Source organism: Mobula hypostoma, chromosome 4, assembly GCF_963921235.1.
Source record: "Mobula hypostoma chromosome 4, sMobHyp1.1, whole genome shotgun sequence".
Taxonomy (NCBI): Eukaryota; Metazoa; Chordata; class Chondrichthyes; order Myliobatiformes; family Myliobatidae; genus Mobula; species Mobula hypostoma.
The window spans coordinates 36959971-36978036 of NC_086100.1; the positions used below are offsets into that span (position 1 = coordinate 36959971).

The window sequence follows — 18066 nt, forward strand, 5'->3', positions numbered from 1 at the left end:
AATGTTGAAAGGCATGGACAGAGTGGATGTAGCAAAGTTGTTTCCCATGGTGGGGGAGTCTAGTACGAGAGGGTATGACTTAAGGACTGAAGGGCGCCCATTCAGAATAGAGATGCAAAGAAATTTTTTTAGCCAGAGGGTGGTGAATCTGTGGAATTTGTTGCCACGGGCGGCAGTGGAGGCCAAGTCATTGGGTGTATTTAGGCAGAGATTGATAGGTATCTGAGTAGCCCGGGCATCAGAGGTTATGGTGAGAAGGCAGGGGAGTGGAACTAAATGGGAGAATGGATCAGCTCATGATAAAATGGCGGAGCAGACTCGATGGGCCGAATGGCCGACTTCTGCTTCTTTGACTTATGGTCTTATGGACTTGATAATAGTGTCATAGTTGGGTGCAGGTCTGTTGGCTAAATCCTTAGTTATCAGGCTCAGATCTGGTGACCAAATTCTATATAAAAGTGCAGTTTTGGAATGATCAACTTAAACACGTGTTACATCCAAGCAACACAATTAATTTCAACAGCATGAAAGATTAGGGAAGTAAAATATATTGCACAAAGTTGCATCCATCTGGATTTTGCCTTTCTATATTTTAATGAATCAAATAAAAGAACATTTATGAAAATATTTGGTTCACCAGTACCATTCACTTGAGCCTTACAGCTTGAGCAACCAAGATTCAGTCCTGACCACTGGTGCATCTTCTGTGTGGGGACTGCATGTTCTCCCTGTTAACTTGTGAGTTTCATGAGTACTCTGGTTTCTTCCCACATCGTATAGATTGATGGTTGGTATGTTAGGTTTGTTATAAATTGCTCCTAGAAAGGATTAGAACCTGAGTGGTGCTCGCGTGTCTCCTATTCATGTGCTGCCCTGTGGTTCTTCACTAGGTTACTCAGTTCCGTCAGCTCTATGCAAAGGTTATCAACGACAAGCATGACGATGTGATGGCCAAATTTGGTGCTATCCTAGCTCAAGGCATTCTTGATGCAGGTAATGCAAATTCTACCTTGAGGCTCAATATTTTACTCAAGAAAGCTAGTATGTGGATTTCTTGCATGCAGTTTTTCTTCAGTGTAACCAGATTAACTCTTTTTAATACATTATGATTTTCAAAGTTACCATTAATCATTAGAGTATTGCATATTTTGCCCAGCGATGAGGCCAGACTAACTGAGATATATTTCCTCCTCTTCTCCTTTCTTTTCTGAACCTGTATGTCATACTAATTCTATACCGATGGAAATAATCTAGAACCTAAGCTATTCTGGAAATTTGTCACTATTTGTGTCCTCTATCCTCTTCTAAAATCTTTAAATTTAGATTGTCAGATTAATGAGATTAATAGCGATATTTTCGTTAATCTCTTCAGTACTTCATGTCAATGATAATTTTAAGCTCCTTATTATCATAAAATCTTTGTTTTCCTGCTATTTCTGACCTATGTGTTGTCTTAATACCTCAAGTCATTCTTTTATTGGCTATATTTTGGATATAGGACACTTAAGAGCTATAATGCAGTCTACTACAGTATATCCAACTATATACAGTGTGCTATTCTTATATGATTCTTAAACTCTAGCCTCTTTTTAATAAAGGTCAACATGCCATTTGCCTTAATTACCTGTATGACCTGCCTGCTAACCTCTAGTGATTCATGCACTGGATAATTAGGTCTCTCTGGATTTAACTCCCTTGCAATCTCTCCATTTAGATAATAATCTACTTTTTGATTCCTATTACCTTAGTGCATGACCTCACACTTCCTGACATTAAACTTTATTTGCCAAGTCACTCAGTCTACCAATATCCCATTGCAGAATCACAATGTCCTCCTTTCCACTATATTCATATCATTGGCAAATTTGGAAACCTCTTTCAGGTCATTAATATAAATAATAAGCAATTGAAGCCTATGCTTTAATTCCTTGAGTCCTTCACTAGTTACAAATCTCCAGCTAGAAAAAAAACCATTTAGTCCAATTCTTATTTTTTACATGATAGCCAATTTTCAATCCAATGGCGTACTTTTCTCCCCCAATACTATGGGCTATTAATTTTGCACCAGCCTGCTTTGTGGCACCTTGTCAAATGCATTTTGGAAATCTAAAGACCCTGTATCTAATTTCCCCTTGGTCAACTGTCCCTGTCACATCCTCAAAGAATTAAAGCATATTTGTCGAACGTAATTTGCCTTTCATAAAACTACATTAACTAGGTTTGATTATATGCAGTTGTCTTCAATTATTATTTATTTCTTCTGATTTTTGATTCCAGCATCTGGCCAATAATAAACATTAAACTAACTGAGCTATATTCCCCACTTCTGTCTTGAACAATTTATTAAGTTTATCTCTTTAATCGTTTAGAAGCTGCCACAACCTATAGTGGTAGCCATTCTCAGAGTCATAGAGCACTACAGCATAGACAAATCTGGTCTTCTGCCTAATATCAAACATCTGCACCTGGTCCATACCCCTCCAACTCCTCCCATTTATATACCTATCCAAATTTCTCTTAAATGTCGCAGCTTGCCTGTTTTAAATATTGAACTTGCATCTACCAGTTCTGCGAGCAGCTCTTTTCACACTTGTACCATCCTCTGAGTGAAGAAGTTCCCCCTCAGATTCCCCTTAAACATTTCACTTTTCACACTAAGCAACGACCTCCAATTTAGTCTCACTCAGCCAGAGGGGAAAATAATGACTGCATGCATTCACCCTATCTATACCCCTCATAATTTTGTATCCCTCTGTAAGATTTCCCCTCATTTTCCTATGCTTCAGTGAATAAAATCCTAATCTACTCAACTCAGGTCAAGTCCCAGAAACATTCTTATAGATTTTCTCTGCTCTTTTTCAAACTTACTCATATCTTTCCTATACATAGCTGACCAAAAATGCACACAATATTCTAAATTTAGCCTCACTGGTATCTTTTATTTATTTATTGTGATACAACGCAGAGTAGGCCCTTCCGGTTTTTCGAGCCACCCTGCACAGTGACCCCTAATTTAACCCGAGCCTAATCACGGGACAATTTACAATGATCAATTAACCTACCATCTGGTAGATCTTTGGAGGAAATGTATGTGAAGAACATACAAACGCTTTGCTGACAGCGGCAGAAATGGGTTGCTGATACTGTAAAGCACTATGCTACCGTGCATCCCAGCTCCCGTACTCAGTGCCTTGATTTATGAAGGTCAATGTGCCAGCAGCTCTCCTATGACCCCTTCTACCCGTGATGCCACTTTCGAAGAATTATGGATCTGTTTTCCCATATCGCTTTGTTCTACCACACACCTCTGTGCCCTACTATTCACTATGTCAATCTTGCCCTGGTTTGTCCTCCCAAAGTGCAACACCTCACACTTGTCCATATTCAAGTCCATCTTCCAACTTTCAACCCATTTTCCCAGCTGAACAACATCACACTGCAAGCTTTGATAACCTACTACACTCCCAATTTTGATGGCATCTGCAAATTTACTGACTCAGTTTACTTTATGATCCTCTAAATCATTAATATAAATGATAACAATGATGAACCCCGTTTAAATTCTGAGAACTCATTGAATCCAGAGTAATCATTCAGCCACTCAATTATCTGACCATTTTTGATCCGTAACTATCTCCAATTTTATATTGATTCTGTATACCTTAATATCCTTGTATATCACTGTTTTGAAGTTATCAATGGACCTAGCTTTCCTTGGGATGGAGGGAGGTGGGGGAAAGTTTGATTGATTTTCCTTTGTGTGGAAGAGATCTTCTGAAATGGTCTAATTTTAAGTTTGTGTTTCAGTTTCTAGGGTCTCTCATTGGAGGAAATAGTTCAAAAGTAACCTAATAAACCACATTTTGAACGAGTGAAGATCTGCAGATGCTGGAAATCCAAGCAACATGCACAAAATGCTGGAGGAACTCAGCAGGCCAGGCAGCATCTATGGAAAAGAGTAAACAGTTGCCGTTTTGAGCCGAGACCCTTCATTGGGACCCATGCTTGGATTTCCAACATGTGCAGATTTTCTTTTGTTTGTGATTGGAAACCATATTTTGAATTTAGTACGCATTCTATTTCTCCTGAAGTATCTTTTTTTTTAAATAATCAGGCACCAGTAATGTATGTTCAGTCTTCTGGAGAAGCAAGTTGCTATTAGGCTTGATGTATCATCCAGTTAATCCCTTAATTGAAACAACTTTATCATCTAGATCAATTGTACTTGAGGTTCTTTATAAGTAATTGGACCCATATTGGCTTGAAATCAATTCATGGGTGGAATCTAATTTATATCGGACTTTGACAAACAATATATGGACAGTTACAGTTAATGTAAGGCAGCGTATTTGAATATTGAGGCTATTCTCAGCTGCATAATTTGGAAATTAATATCTTGATCACTTTAGACAGCATCTTATTAAATTAGAATCTGGCTTTAGATGAGATGGCAGTTAGTCGTAAAGCAATACCACACAGATATAGGCCCTTTGCCATAATGAACACAGGCAGACCATGGTGTCCACCTTCTCACTTTCTCATTCTCACTTTGCTACTTTCAGCCCATATCCCTCTCTAAACCCTGTTACTCAAGCAATGTCTTAAGGTGCTTTTTAAGTTATACTGTTGTACCTGGCTCAACCACTCCTTTGGCACCTCATTTATTATACAGTTGCAGTAAAGTTGTACCAAAGTTACAATTTTATTTACAAAAACCTTCATAGTCACTTTAATATGTCAGAACACCCCAAGGTATATTATAGAGGTGTTAGCAAACTAAATTTAGTAGTGAGACACTGGATTATGTTGGGGCAAGTATCTAACAAGATTGGTCAATGAGACAGGATTTAAGAAGCACTCAAAAGGCTTAAGAGAAAGTGGAGGAGTTGCTGAGGTGCGATAGCTGAATTAAAAACAAACAAATTTGAGTTGTGTGATGGTGTATAACACAATGTATTTTTTTTTCCCTCTATTGAAATTGAGATTCTCCAGAAAATAATTTGAAGGGTGAGATTGTAAGTTAGTACTGCAGTCAAAGCTGTTATATTTACACGGCTTTTACTGCTGTGCAGTTTCCAGAAGTGAATGCCTCATAGAATGTGCTCCTTGCTAAGGGACCTCCAAGCTTGAACAGTTTAGTAAAACAAGGTCCATTTATATACAATTAATTCCTTGTATTGCACAAATCCTTTATTGTTTAAATTAATAAATTTTGCTTAACTCCTTAACAGCAGGGACATCAGGTCATAATGTAAGGTTATTTAATTTCCTTTTCCTTGCTAGGTGGCCGTAATATGACCATTTCACTTCAGTCACGGACAGGGCACACCCACATGCCCTCAGTTGTTGGAGTGCTGGTGTTCACTCAGTTTTGGTTCTGGTTCCCTCATTCGCATTTTCTGTCCTTGGCCTTCACTCCAACTGCAGTAATTGGACTTAACAAGGACCTCAAGGTAATTTGTGTGTTTTTCCTTTCCAGGGAATGTGGGAAATGGGAAGCTTATGAATTGGGACTGGTGAGTTTTAAGAGAAAGCAGGAATTATCACCAGTGAGACAGATGCCAATCCATCAGGATTTCAGAATAACTATCTCGTGGACTATCAAGAGTTTTACTGTATGCTGCTTAAATTCACCACACCTGTAAGACAGGAAGGGTTAATGCTTTGCACATGAACTGGCTAACTTGCGTTTTGCATTTAAATTAGTCACAAAACCAGATGATGTGTGCATGTACTATAGTAGATAGGTTATTAAAATAGATTTTAAACATGCAGGGGGGTCAGGTACTCCAGTGACAGCACTCTATTAGCTATGATAGATGTGGGCTCAATTGCAGGTCATAAAACTTGAGCAGATAGAGTGGATTCAGACTGAAGAACTCTTTTTGATGCCCGTTACACTGTTGGCGTTTATGGCAGCAGTGAAGATCCTGCATGTCTGGGCTTCTTTCATTATGTCAGAAGCTTAGTTCTTAGTACTGTCAGTTATGCAAGTTCTGAATGGAGACTCAGGAATACCAATGCATTCAGATGTAGAAGGATTCTTCATTGCTGTTTCTGTAAAAAAAAAAAAAAAAAATTTATTTTACCAGTCAGGGTTCTAAGCCCTGAGCTGAACCCTGAAACCAGGAGGGCCAGTGGAGCATTCTGATTCTAGGCTCTACCCTTTGACCTGTTTGGCATGGGTGACCCTCCCAACAGCCAAAGCATAAAGCCCTGACTCCAGCCAAAATAGCTTTCTGGGTCATTGAGGCACGCAAGCCTCCAAACCACAACAAAGTTTTGGTCCGCTTGGAGGAGACTGAAAATATTTTCACTACTGAAAATATCATCTTTTAGATGAAGTGTTAAACCAGTGCACTTTTTAAATTAAATAGAAAAATGCTACACATGTTGGAAACCTACAGTAGAAAGTTCTGTAACTACCCTGTAGATCAGGCCACATCTACGGCAAAAAAGATATTTCGGGCCAATGAGCTATCATCATGTGATGAGTTCTATGAACAGTCTTTGTCTGCTCTCCACATATGTTGCCTTATCTTCTTAATATTTACAGAATTTTCTAAGTTACATCTGCAGTTTTCTTAATTGGATGTAAAATATCTCGCAACTAAAGAAGAGCTGGATAATTGTTGTTGTATTCTGGCCAGTGTTTCTTCCTAGTACTTGTATTATAACAAATTACACTGTAAATGTGTTTGTAAAGTGCCCTAGGAACACCAAAATTGTATATAAATGCAGAAATTTCCTTCCCTTTTCTAAATAAACTGTATTTTGTTGGCCTTGTTTTTCTTTAGCTTGCTCAATAACTTTTGAACACTACTTGTATGGTATGCTTTGTTCACAGATGCCTAAAGTCCAGTACCGATCAAACTGCAAGCCATCAACATTTGCTTACCCTGCTCCACTGGAGGTTCCCAAAGAGAAAGAGAAGGAGAAGGTCTTATTTCATAGGCTATTTCCATACATAACTCTTTATTTGCTCTCTTGTAAAATATTCAATTTATTTTTATGAAATTGTATCTGAAATTTCATCCCCTTGGTTCAATTCACAATTTAAATTTTGAAATGGTTTCTAAAATGCAAGTTAAAATACAGGTCCACAATCCCTTATCCAAAATCCTTGGGGCCAGTTGCATTTCGGAATTCTGAATTTTTTGGATTTCAGACCCCCCACCCCCACCCCCGATACCAAAAAACATGTATGCTCAAGTCCCTTATTTAACCTGGCTCAGTGCAGTGGTCTTTAGGACCCAGCGGCGCACCAAACCTACGCACATCCTCCCGTATACTTTAAATCATCTCTCGATTACACAGAAACATAGAAAATAGGTGCAGGAGTAGGCCATTCAGCCCTTCGAGCCTGCACCGCCATTTATTATGATCATGGCTGATCATCCAACTCAGAACCCCGCCCCAGCCTTCCCTCCATACCCCCTGACCCCTGTAGCCACAAGGGCCATATCTAACTCCCTCTTAAACATAGCCAATGAACTGGCCTCAACAGTTTGCTGTGGCAGAGAATTCCACAGATTCACCACTCTCTGTGTGAAGATTACTTACAATACCTAATACAATGTAAATGTTATGTAAGTAATTGTTATACTGTATTGTTCAGGGAATAATGACAAGAAATTTTATTTCCAACAAAAACGTTCAATAAAACATAAAAATATACAGCTTCAAACGAACCGAATCAAACACATAGTAAATGACTTATTGGAATAAATGTAGAACGTCACTGTCACTGTCACTATAAAACTTCAGTAACTTGTCTTTCTGTTTATTTAAATCATATACAGTGGTAGTTCCGACACTATTTTCTTCAGTAACACGCCGCACAGACACACCACAATCAAGCTTCTGCAATAACTCCACTTTCTGCATTATTGATAGAGAAGATTCCTTCTCTTTTTCTCATTGTTACCCATAGGGGTATCTGCAGCTCTTTTTGACATTTTCACAGTGAAATTAAACACAAAGTCAGCAGTGAACGCAAAATATCAGTGAACAGCAAATGCATGTGTAACCAGTACAAGTGCTGAGCCACAACTGACGTCTAGCGGCCTCTGCTAGTGCTGCCACATCACACCTGAATGACGTCAGCTGTTGGTGAAAAAAACTTTGGTTTTCAGATAAGGGAATGTGCACCTGTATTGAGTATTACTAAAACAGCAATATTGTACAGTCAAGAAAGTTTGTTTGTTTCTTTTGAAGTAGAAAGTTCAGATATTTTTGATGATTGCACTTTCTATAGTTATTGTTGCTGTCGTGAATTGTGAACATGAACTCGTCTTTATTAAACATAAAACACAGAAAACGTAGAACAGTGCCGTACAGACCATTTAACCTACTCCAAGACCAATTTAAACCTTCGCTTCCACACAGCTCTTCGTTTTTCTTTCATCCATATGCCTTTCTTTAAGTCTTCTAGGTCTCCTTAATGTATCGGCCTCTACCACCACTCCTGGCTGTGCATTCCATGTACCTATCATTCTCTGCATATTTAAAAAAAACTACATCTGTGCATCTGACAGTTTCCCCCCCCCCACACCATACTTTTTTCCTAACAGATTAAAGTTATGCCCCTTGTATCATCTATTTCTACCCTGAGAAAGTGACTTTTATCTTCATTTACACCTCTATCTAGTTACCTTTCATCCTCCTCTCCAAAGAAAAAATCTCCTTTCTAATCCAGGTAGCATCCTGGTAAATCTCCACTTGCACTCTCTATAAAGCTTCTACAGCCTTACTATAATAAGGCAACTAGAACTGAACACAATACTCCAAGTGTGGTCTAACCAGAGTTGTATGGAGCCCTCATGGTTCTTGAACTCAGCCCCCTTACTGATAAAGGTTAACAGACAGTGCACATTCTTAACTGCCCTATCAACTTGTGCTACAACTCTGAGGAATTTATGTCCCTCCACACTTGAAGAGTCCTGCCATTAACCCTATATTCTGCCTTCAAGTTCGATCTTCCAAGTGAATCACTTCACACTTTTCCGGATAGAACTCGATCTGCCCAGCCCAGCTCTGCATCCTGTTAATGTCCCATTGTAATCTATGACAACCTTCTACATTATCCACAACACCAATTTAGTGGTACCTGCAAACTTAGTAACACACCTTTCTATTTGTTCATCTAAGTCATTTATAAAAATCATTAAGAGTAGAGATGCCAGAATAGATCCGTGTGGAATGCCACTGGTCATTGACCTCAAGACAGAATACTCTCCCTCTAATACCACCTTCTGCCTTCTGTTGAATCCACACAGCCAAGATTACCTGGATCCCATGCCTCCTGACTTTCTGAATGAGCCTACCACTTGGAGCCTTCAAGGGCCTTAATAAAACCCATATACACTACCATATCCACTCTGCTTTCATCGATTTGTTTTGTCACTTCCTCGAAGAATTTAATCAGGCTCATGAAGAACAATCTGCCCCTCACAAAGCCATGTTGACTATCCCTAATTCTCCTGTCTCTAGGATTCCTCTCCAGGAGCTTGTCCACTCACTGATCTATAATTCCTAGGGTTATCCCTATTGTCTTTCTTTAAACATGATAAACTTTTTCATTTCTCTACATTGTGACTCCTGGCTTGAAGTATAGATATGCAATCTGTTAAATCCGCAGGTATCAACAGCTGTTCTGTCAATCACTGCCAAAGCAAAGAAGAAAGAGAAAGAAAAAGAGAAGGGAAAAGAAAAAGATGAGGAAAAAATGGAAGTTGTAAGTATGAAGTGAACAGACATTTGAGTTATTTGCATTAAAGTATCTCAGTCAGGAAATCGCAGAGAAAAAGAGAAAGAATATAATTTCCTTGCTTACGCTTTGCAAATTTCAGAGCTTAATATTTAAACATCTATTTAACAAATTTAATGCTTGAATGTGCTCTAAATGGTAACTTTATTAATTTAGATTAGGAATGCTCATATAAATGTAAACTTATGTTAATTAAAGTTGTTACTCTTCAGGAAGAAACAGAAAAGAAAGATGAAGACAAAGAAAAAGAAAAGAAGAAAGAACCAGAGCCGAACTGCCATCTGTTGGAGAATCCAGCTCGAGTAATGCCTGCACAACTCAAAGTCTTGGCAATGCCAGAAGGTTGCAGGTACCAGCCCTTTAAACCTGTGAGTATTGAGTTCAAAACATTCAACTTAACCAGTTGTAGATTTAAAATAATAGAATGCAAGATATAGGAGCAGAATTAGGCCATTCAGCCCATCGAGTCTTATCTGCCATTCCTTCTTGGCTGATCCCAGGTCCCACTCAACCCCTGCCTTCTCACCATATCCTTTGATGCCCTGACCAATCAGGAAACTATCAACTTCTACCTTAAATATACCCACGGACTTGGGCTCCACCGCAATCTGCAGCAGAGCATTCCACAGATTCACTATCCTCTGGCTAAAAAAATTCCTCCTTACCCCTGTTCTAAAGGTTGCTCCTCAATTTTGAGACTGTATCCTTTAGTTCTGGATACACCCACCATAGGAAGTGTCCTCTCCACATCCACTCTATCTAACCATTTCAACATTCAGTAGATTTTAATGAGATTCCCACGCATTCTTCTAAACTCCAGTGAGTACAGGTCCAAAGCTGCTAAATGCTCCTTGTATGTTTCGTTCCCGGAATCATCCTTGTGAATCTCCCCTGGATTCTCCAATGACAACACGTCGTTTCTGAGAGTGACATTTGCAATTTTCCAGTCCTCTGGGACCATGTCAGAATCAAGTGATTCTTAAAGGATCATGACTAATGCATCCATTGTCTCTTCAGCAACCTTGCTCAGGACTTAGGATGTAGTCCATCTGGTCCAGGTGATTTAACCACCTTAAGACCTTCGATTTTGCCTAGCACGTTTTCCTTTGTAATAGCAGTGGTGCTTATTCCTGCTCTCTGACACTCATGGTCCTCTTGCACACTGCTGGTGCCTTCTACAATGAAGACAGATGCTAGGTACCCATTAAGTTCATCTGCCATTTCTTTGTCCCCCATTACTACCTCACTAGCATTATCTTTTGGTGGTGGTCCGATATCAACTCTCAACTCCCTTTTACTCTTACATAACTGAAAAAAAAACTTCTTTATTTTTAGTATCGTTCTTTATATTATTAGCTAGTTTGCCCTCATATTTAATCTTTTCCCTTCTTATAGCTTTTTTAGTTGCCTCTTGTTGGATTTTAAAAGCTTACCAATCATCCAACTTCCCACTCACTTTTGCTACCTTATATCAGGGGCCCCCAACCCTTTTTGCACTGCGGACCAGTTTACTATTGACAATATTCTTGCAGACCGGCAGACCTGGGTGGGGGGTTAGGGTTGCCAGCGGACAAGAGTAGCAGTCAAATATGTTGTGTTTACCCCAAGAAAGACTACCATGACCATGAAGCCTTGCGCGGGCACCTGTGTGTGCATGCATGCATGCGCGTGTACGTGCCGATTTTTTTTCTGCAGATCGTTTTTGGCGATTCTGTTCAGTGAAACTACATTGTGCATACATTATTTCTACCTTATATAAGCTATGTATTTATCATATCATTCCTGCTTTTACTACATATTAGTGTTATTTTAGGTTTATGTGTTACTTGGTATGATTTGGTAGGTTATTTTTTGGGTCTGGGAACGCTCAAAAAAGTTTCCCATATAAATTAATGGTAATTGCTTCGTCGCTTTATGCCATTTCGGCATGAAAGGTTTCACAAGAACGCTCTACCATCAACTTCCTCCACCATCAACTCTGCTCTCAAACGCATCTCCCCCATTTCACGCACATCTGCTCTCACGCCATCCTCCCGCCACCCCACTAGAAATAGGGTTCCCCTGGTCCTCACCTACCACCCCAGCAGCCTCTGGGTCCAACATATTATTCTCCGTAACTTCCGCCACCTCCAACGGGATCCCACCACTGAGCACATCTTTCCCTCCCCCCCCCACCCTGCTTTCCGCAGGGATCGCTCCCTATGAGACTCCCTTGTCCATTCGTCCCCCCCATCCCTCCCCACTGATCTCCCCCCTGGCACTTATCCTTGTAAGCGGAACAAGTGCTACACATGCCCTTACACTTCCTCCCTTACCACCATTCAGCACCCCAAACAGTCCTTCCAGGTGAGGCGACACTTCACCTGTGAGTCGGCTGGGGTGATATACTGCATCCAGTGCTCCAGATGTGGCCTTCTATATATTGGCGAGACCCGACGCAGACTGGGAGACCGCTTTGCTGAACACCTACGCTCTGTCCGCCAGAGAAAGCAGGATCTCCCAGTGGCCACACATTTTAATTCCACATCCCATTCCCATTCTGACATGTCTATCCACGGCCTCCTCTACTGTCAAGATGAAGCCACGCTCAGGTTGGAGGAACAACACCTTATATTCCGTCTGGGTAGCCTCCAACCTGGTGGCATGAACATTGACTTCTCTAACTTGCGCTAATGCCCCACCTCCGCCTCGTACCCCATCGGTTATTTATTTTTATACACACATTCTTTCCCTCACTCTCCTTTTTCTCCCTCTGTCCCTCTGACTATACCCCTTGCCCATCCTCTGGGTTCCCCCCCCCTTTCTATCTCCCTGGGCCTCCTGTCCCATGATCCTCTCATATCCCCTTTACCAATCACCTGTCCAGCTCTTGGCTCCATCCCTCCCTCTCCTGTCTTCTCCTATCATTTTGGATACCCCCCTCCCCCTCCCACTTTCAAATCCCTTACTAGCTCTTCCTTCAGTTAGGCCTGACGAAGGGTCTCGGCCTGAAACGTCGACTGTACCTCTTCCTAGAGATATTGCCTGGCCTGCTGCGTTCACCAGCAACTTTGATGTGTGTTGCTTGAATTTCCAGCATCTGCAGAATTCCTGTTGTTTGCATAATTAATTAGCATGTTTATCTCGGCTTTTTTCTTAAAGATGTGCTGGGTGCCTCCCGGCTACTGCTGCATTCTCCGCGAATCGGTATCTGTACGTGGCCCGGGGGTTGAGGTGTTGGGACACTGGGGTGTTATCTCATCGTCTGTTTCCATTAGAGTAGGCGGCTCATCTTCTCCCATGACTGCCCGCCTCGATGTCAAAGGTCGAGGTTTGTCGTCTGCTGTGGCTGATGTGGAAGGCTTGCCTGACTGCTGAGCCTCGCGCATTTTTCTATCATACAGTTCTTTGTAAACACTCAAACCATCTTGCAAATATCCCCTAAACCTACGTACCCTTTCAAAATTAAAGTCGTACTTTATTATTGCAGCGAAAATCTCACGCAGTTGCTTCACATTCATTTTGCTACTGCATTCGGTTTCGATTGTTATCCTTTCCTCTTCCAATTGCATCAGCTCTTCATCAATCAGTTCTTGGTCATGGGATGCCAAAACCTCTTCAACATCATCTTCGTCAGCTTCCACAAGCCAAACTTACATTGTCCTTATTTCGTTCACCACGATCAAAACGCTTAATTATGTCTAGTTTTACGCTAAGTGTAACACCCTTACGAGCTCTTTCAGGCTTTTCCAATACCTCAGAATTCATCTTGCAAACGGCTGCTCACAGGCACGTGTTAAAGCAATGCCATTCCGAATCCGGGGGAGAGCGGCTGCTCGGGGCACGCGCTGCCTTTTATCGCGCGGTGATTTTTTTCGTAACAGTGAAAACACCTTCTGTTAGCGAAAACAGGGCACTCATGTAGGTCTTTCGTAACAGTGAGGTTTCGTAAAGCGACCGTTCGAAAAGCGGGGGACACCTGTAACTGCATCTTGATGCACCTGGTGCAGATGTGAATGTCAAGGAGGCTGGAAGTCTCCCGGAAATCCCACATCTGACACTGAGATCAGAATACTGGCTCTGTAGGCATACCCCCTGTTCTCTCAAGGTTTAAATAAGAAATGAGGACTGAACTTACCTACTTACCTTGCCTCTGCCTGATCTCGGCAGAGCCCTGTTGAGCAAAAGCCTTAACTCTGCTTCGGACTACTCTGACAATGAGCGCTCTGCTAGGTGGTACCTCTTTTATAAAGACTGGGTTTTTAAAGCTTTTTGCCAGACCTGCGCAGGAATGCTTCTGTTACGTTTGCAAAGTACTCCAATCACTCACCCTCGTCAAAAAGCTTCCTGCTTTTTAAAACTCTTCAGTGGACCTGCACGGGAATGCTTCTGTTGTGTCTGCGCAGTACTCCAATCAACAATATCGATATTAATAATTGATTCAGCATGATTAGACTTTTTATTATAGTAATGTAGGTCAGAAGGACAAAATAAAACTTTTTATTTATAACATTTATTGGTTAAGTATTAACAGCTTGGATCATGGTTAGAAAGATGTGTTTTATGGAAGAACACAGTGATTCCAGCACTTCAGACCTTGTTCAACAGGCACAAGATATCTGCTGTTTGCCCTCCTTTTCACAATTTGGGTCCCAGTTCCTGTTCTCCCTTTTAACTCACTGGGACCCGGTTCTGGCACTTCCATGGTGTCTGGCTTTCCATGCTCCCTTGAAATGTACCAGATTCAGTGGGCAATTGTACTATAGCCTGACATCTATTTAAAAAACTGTGTTGCAGTATTAATGGTAATACTATGCAATGCCCTCAATTCCGCCACTCTGGCCCCAACAATGTCCAGATTGTGCTGATTTAAAGGAGTTCTACCGTATATTCATTCAGATTAGTTTCTTCTTTGAAATTCTACAAAATTACAAAAGGTGTTTTTCTTTACATAAATTCATCTGTTTTGTGATGGCGTGGTTGCAATTTTGTTATTGCAGCTGTCAATTGGTGGGATTATTATTCTGAAGGACACAAGTGAAGAGGTAGAGGAGCTTGTGGAACCTGTTCCTGCTCATGGACCGAAGATTGAGGAAGAGGAGGAGGAGCCTGAACCCCCTGAGCCATTTGAATATGTTGATGATTAAACCAAGTAAGTCTTGTAACTTGTCAATCCCTCTCGTGCTCTATTTCATCAGTAACAAGAGTAATACTTGCACTTGTGCAATAAATTTTTGTAGCAAAATATCCCAGGACACTTATCAATTAAAATAATATCATTAACACCAAGCCACAGAAAGAGATATTGGGACAGATGACCGCAAACTCATTCAAAGAAATGAGTTTTAAGAAGCGCCTTAAAGATGGAAAAAAAATAGTACTTAGAATTTGACAGTGCAAATGAAATTGGAAATGTGCAAAGTGTCAGAATTTCAGTGCAAAGATCTTGACAGAACAGGTGGCAGTTGCAGGGATTGAGAGGGACTGGACCATAAGAGATTTGAAAAAGTGTTTCTGCATTAAGCAATTAGTACATGTCAGAAAGCATGAGCTACTAGCTGAAAATGAGTTATTATTGCATTAAATTTTTTTTGTTCTGAAAATCTTGATTCATATTTGGGTGCAAGTGTACTGGTCAACAGCCATATGGTTAATTTTCATATGCGGGTTGTTAGGCTATATGAGATTCGTAGAGCATTATCTGACTTTCCTAAAGTTAAAAAAGCATTAACAATAATTGTTTGGCAAATTGTGTGAAGATAAAAGTACATTAAAATGACCTACATAATCTAAAGAGAATGAAAGATTTAAATTAGAGGTTAGTCATAGAATCATTGGCTGTGATTCCTAGAGTTCAAGTGGCTTTCCTGTACTTCTGGAGTCTAGGCACAAGTAATAGCTGTTTGTCTAGAGGAAATGGTGAAATTGTTAGAAATGCAGGAGCATGCTTGTAATGATTTTTGGCATTCAACTGTCATGGCACCTGGACATCAGTTCATTGGTAATATCACTGTGCTTTTATCGGGCCTCTTATTTCAAATCTAAGTTCCTCTTGCATCATTAGTAAATGACAGATATTCTTAAAGCAAGTTGGTGAGAAATTCATGTGAGCTTTGTTTTTCCAGATCTCCCTATTTAACTAGTGGCTCTACATCACATGTATTATCTGCATGCTCCCTATTATGGGAACCAAAATATGAGCTTGATGCAACTTCTTTAATTTGGGTGGATTTAAATAAATGGTTTTCAGATTTAAGTGGGTGAGAATGAAATGTTTCAAACTGAGTAAAACATTTTTGCAAACAGGTGTCACTGAAAGGCTCATTCTGTTTTCTTTTGTTCCTTCACAGACTGTCCACAGAAATCTGGGAATATTTACACCATTTTCAACATTTTAATTTTATTGGGGGTGATCACACCATGCTTCGACAGAAAGGAGGGCTATTTCATATCTGGATTGATAACTTTCAAAACAACTGCAAGAGATTAATTATACATTGTAAAACTTGGTAATGTTGAAAAAATCAATAAACCACTTTCGTGTATAAAAAACATTGTTTTTTTATTCAAATGCACTGTTTCTGTGCATTGGAGCCATCGTAGCAGGGTGTGATGCAACCAGTCAGAATACTTTCCACTGATGACATGCCAATCTCAAACTTATAATGAAGTAGAACTGCTGGTATGCTTTCTTTGTGACTGCATCAATGTGATGGGCCCAGGACAGATTCTCAGAGAATTTGTAGCCCTGAAATTGAAGCTGCTCACTCTTTCCTCCACTGACCCTTTAATGAAAATGGTGCATGTTCTCTCGACCTACCCTTCCTAAAGTCGCAATCATTTCCTTGGTTTTGCTGACACTGAGCGCAAAGTTATTACAGCACCACTCAACCAGCTGATCTACTTCGCTCCTGCATGTTACTTTGTCACCATTTTAAGATTTTTCCAATACCAAAGGTGTCACCTGCGAATTTATACAAATGTTGAATTTGAGCTGTGCTTTGCCATATAGTCATGAGTGTAGAGCGAGTAGAGTAGCGTGCTGAGATTGTGCAAACACCATTTATAAATTCACCTTTGTTGATAGTCAGCGAGAAGATATTATCACTGACCTACACTGACTGTGGTCTCCAAACAAAGTTGTGGATCCATTTGCAGTGGAAGGTACAGAGACCCTGGTTTAGAAGATTGTTGGTTAATATCAAGGGGATGATGGTATTGAAAGCCAGTCTTTAATCGAGAAGCCGTAGGCTGACATTTTTTCTGTTCTGTAGGTGCTCAAAGCAGAGTGGGAGAGCCAGTAAGACTCCATCCAATGTACACCTGTTGCAGCAGTAGGTGAAATGCAACCTGTCCAGGTCTTTGCTCAGGCAGCAGTTAATTCTAGCCCTAACCAATCTTTTGAAATGCTTAATCACAGTGGATGCGAGAGCTACCAGTTGGTAGTCATTGAGGCAGCTCACCTGCTCTTGGATACCGGTATGATTACTGCCCTTTTGAAACGGTTGGGAGTCACAAACTGCAGCAGTGAGAGGTTGAAGTGAGAAAAGGCTTTAGAAGTTAATCATTTTAAACAAGAGAACCCCATACAATGTTGAATTGAAAATTTAAAAAAAAATGGATTTTGTTTTCTTTCTTTATAGTTTTTTTTTCTCTATTGCTATTCATTTATTTTGATGAAATTAAAATTTGAACAAATTAGGTAATATTAATCCGACAATTTTTGAAGGATAAGTGAGAAATAACCCTTATAGGAACCAAGTTACTTTGTTTTAGCTAAGATAGCTGTAGAAGTGCTACATTTGTCTCCAACAATTAAGTTTCTACTTTTGACTTCATTCCAGTGACTCATACTGTTAAGTATTTGTATGTAGATTAGAATATTTCCAATTAAGCTTTGATTTTCATCCTGCAGAAATTAGTCTGTCATTCTCTCGGCTTATGTAAAAAATAGCAATTTAATCTAATTATTCCAACACTGCCTGTACCTACAGGACATTCAAGAAATATGGATAGGAAAAGTAGAAGAAAAGAATTTTTAAAAACATGCTGTGAGCAGTAGGAAGTTTTTCATTTATCAAACTGTGTCAAAATACATGTTAAGGATTTAGAGAATTCAGAGGCATAGTGGATATATAAATATAATCATGATTTGTGAATAGCAAAACAAAGGTCAGAATTTGTATTCCACTCAGTTACTTTGTTCATACCAATAGTTCTGGCTTTATCTTTGCATCACTCACTGCGTTTTTATAATTCTTTGCCACTTTATTTTCTATTTGCCCTCTTCCATTAGTTTTTTGCCACTTGACATTTTT

The 18066-nt window shown here is 40.0% G+C and overlaps 1 protein-coding gene across 1 annotated transcript in view; it reads left to right on the forward strand.

Annotated features, from left to right (window-relative positions):
• Positions 1-16281, forward strand: part of psmd1 (proteasome 26S subunit, non-ATPase 1) — a 109189-nt gene extending 92908 nt beyond the window's left edge. Inside the window, exons 19-25 of the mRNA XM_063045633.1 lie at positions 891-993; positions 5284-5453; positions 6848-6940; positions 9641-9736; positions 9982-10137; positions 14749-14900; positions 16099-16281. Of these exons, the coding sequence (XP_062901703.1) occupies positions 891-993; positions 5284-5453; positions 6848-6940; positions 9641-9736; positions 9982-10137; positions 14749-14895 (765 nt within the window). The 3' untranslated portion in view covers positions 14896-14900; positions 16099-16281. The remainder of the gene's footprint in view (positions 1-890; positions 994-5283; positions 5454-6847; positions 6941-9640; positions 9737-9981; positions 10138-14748; positions 14901-16098) is intronic.
• The last annotated feature ends 1785 nt before the right edge of the window (positions 16282-18066 follow it).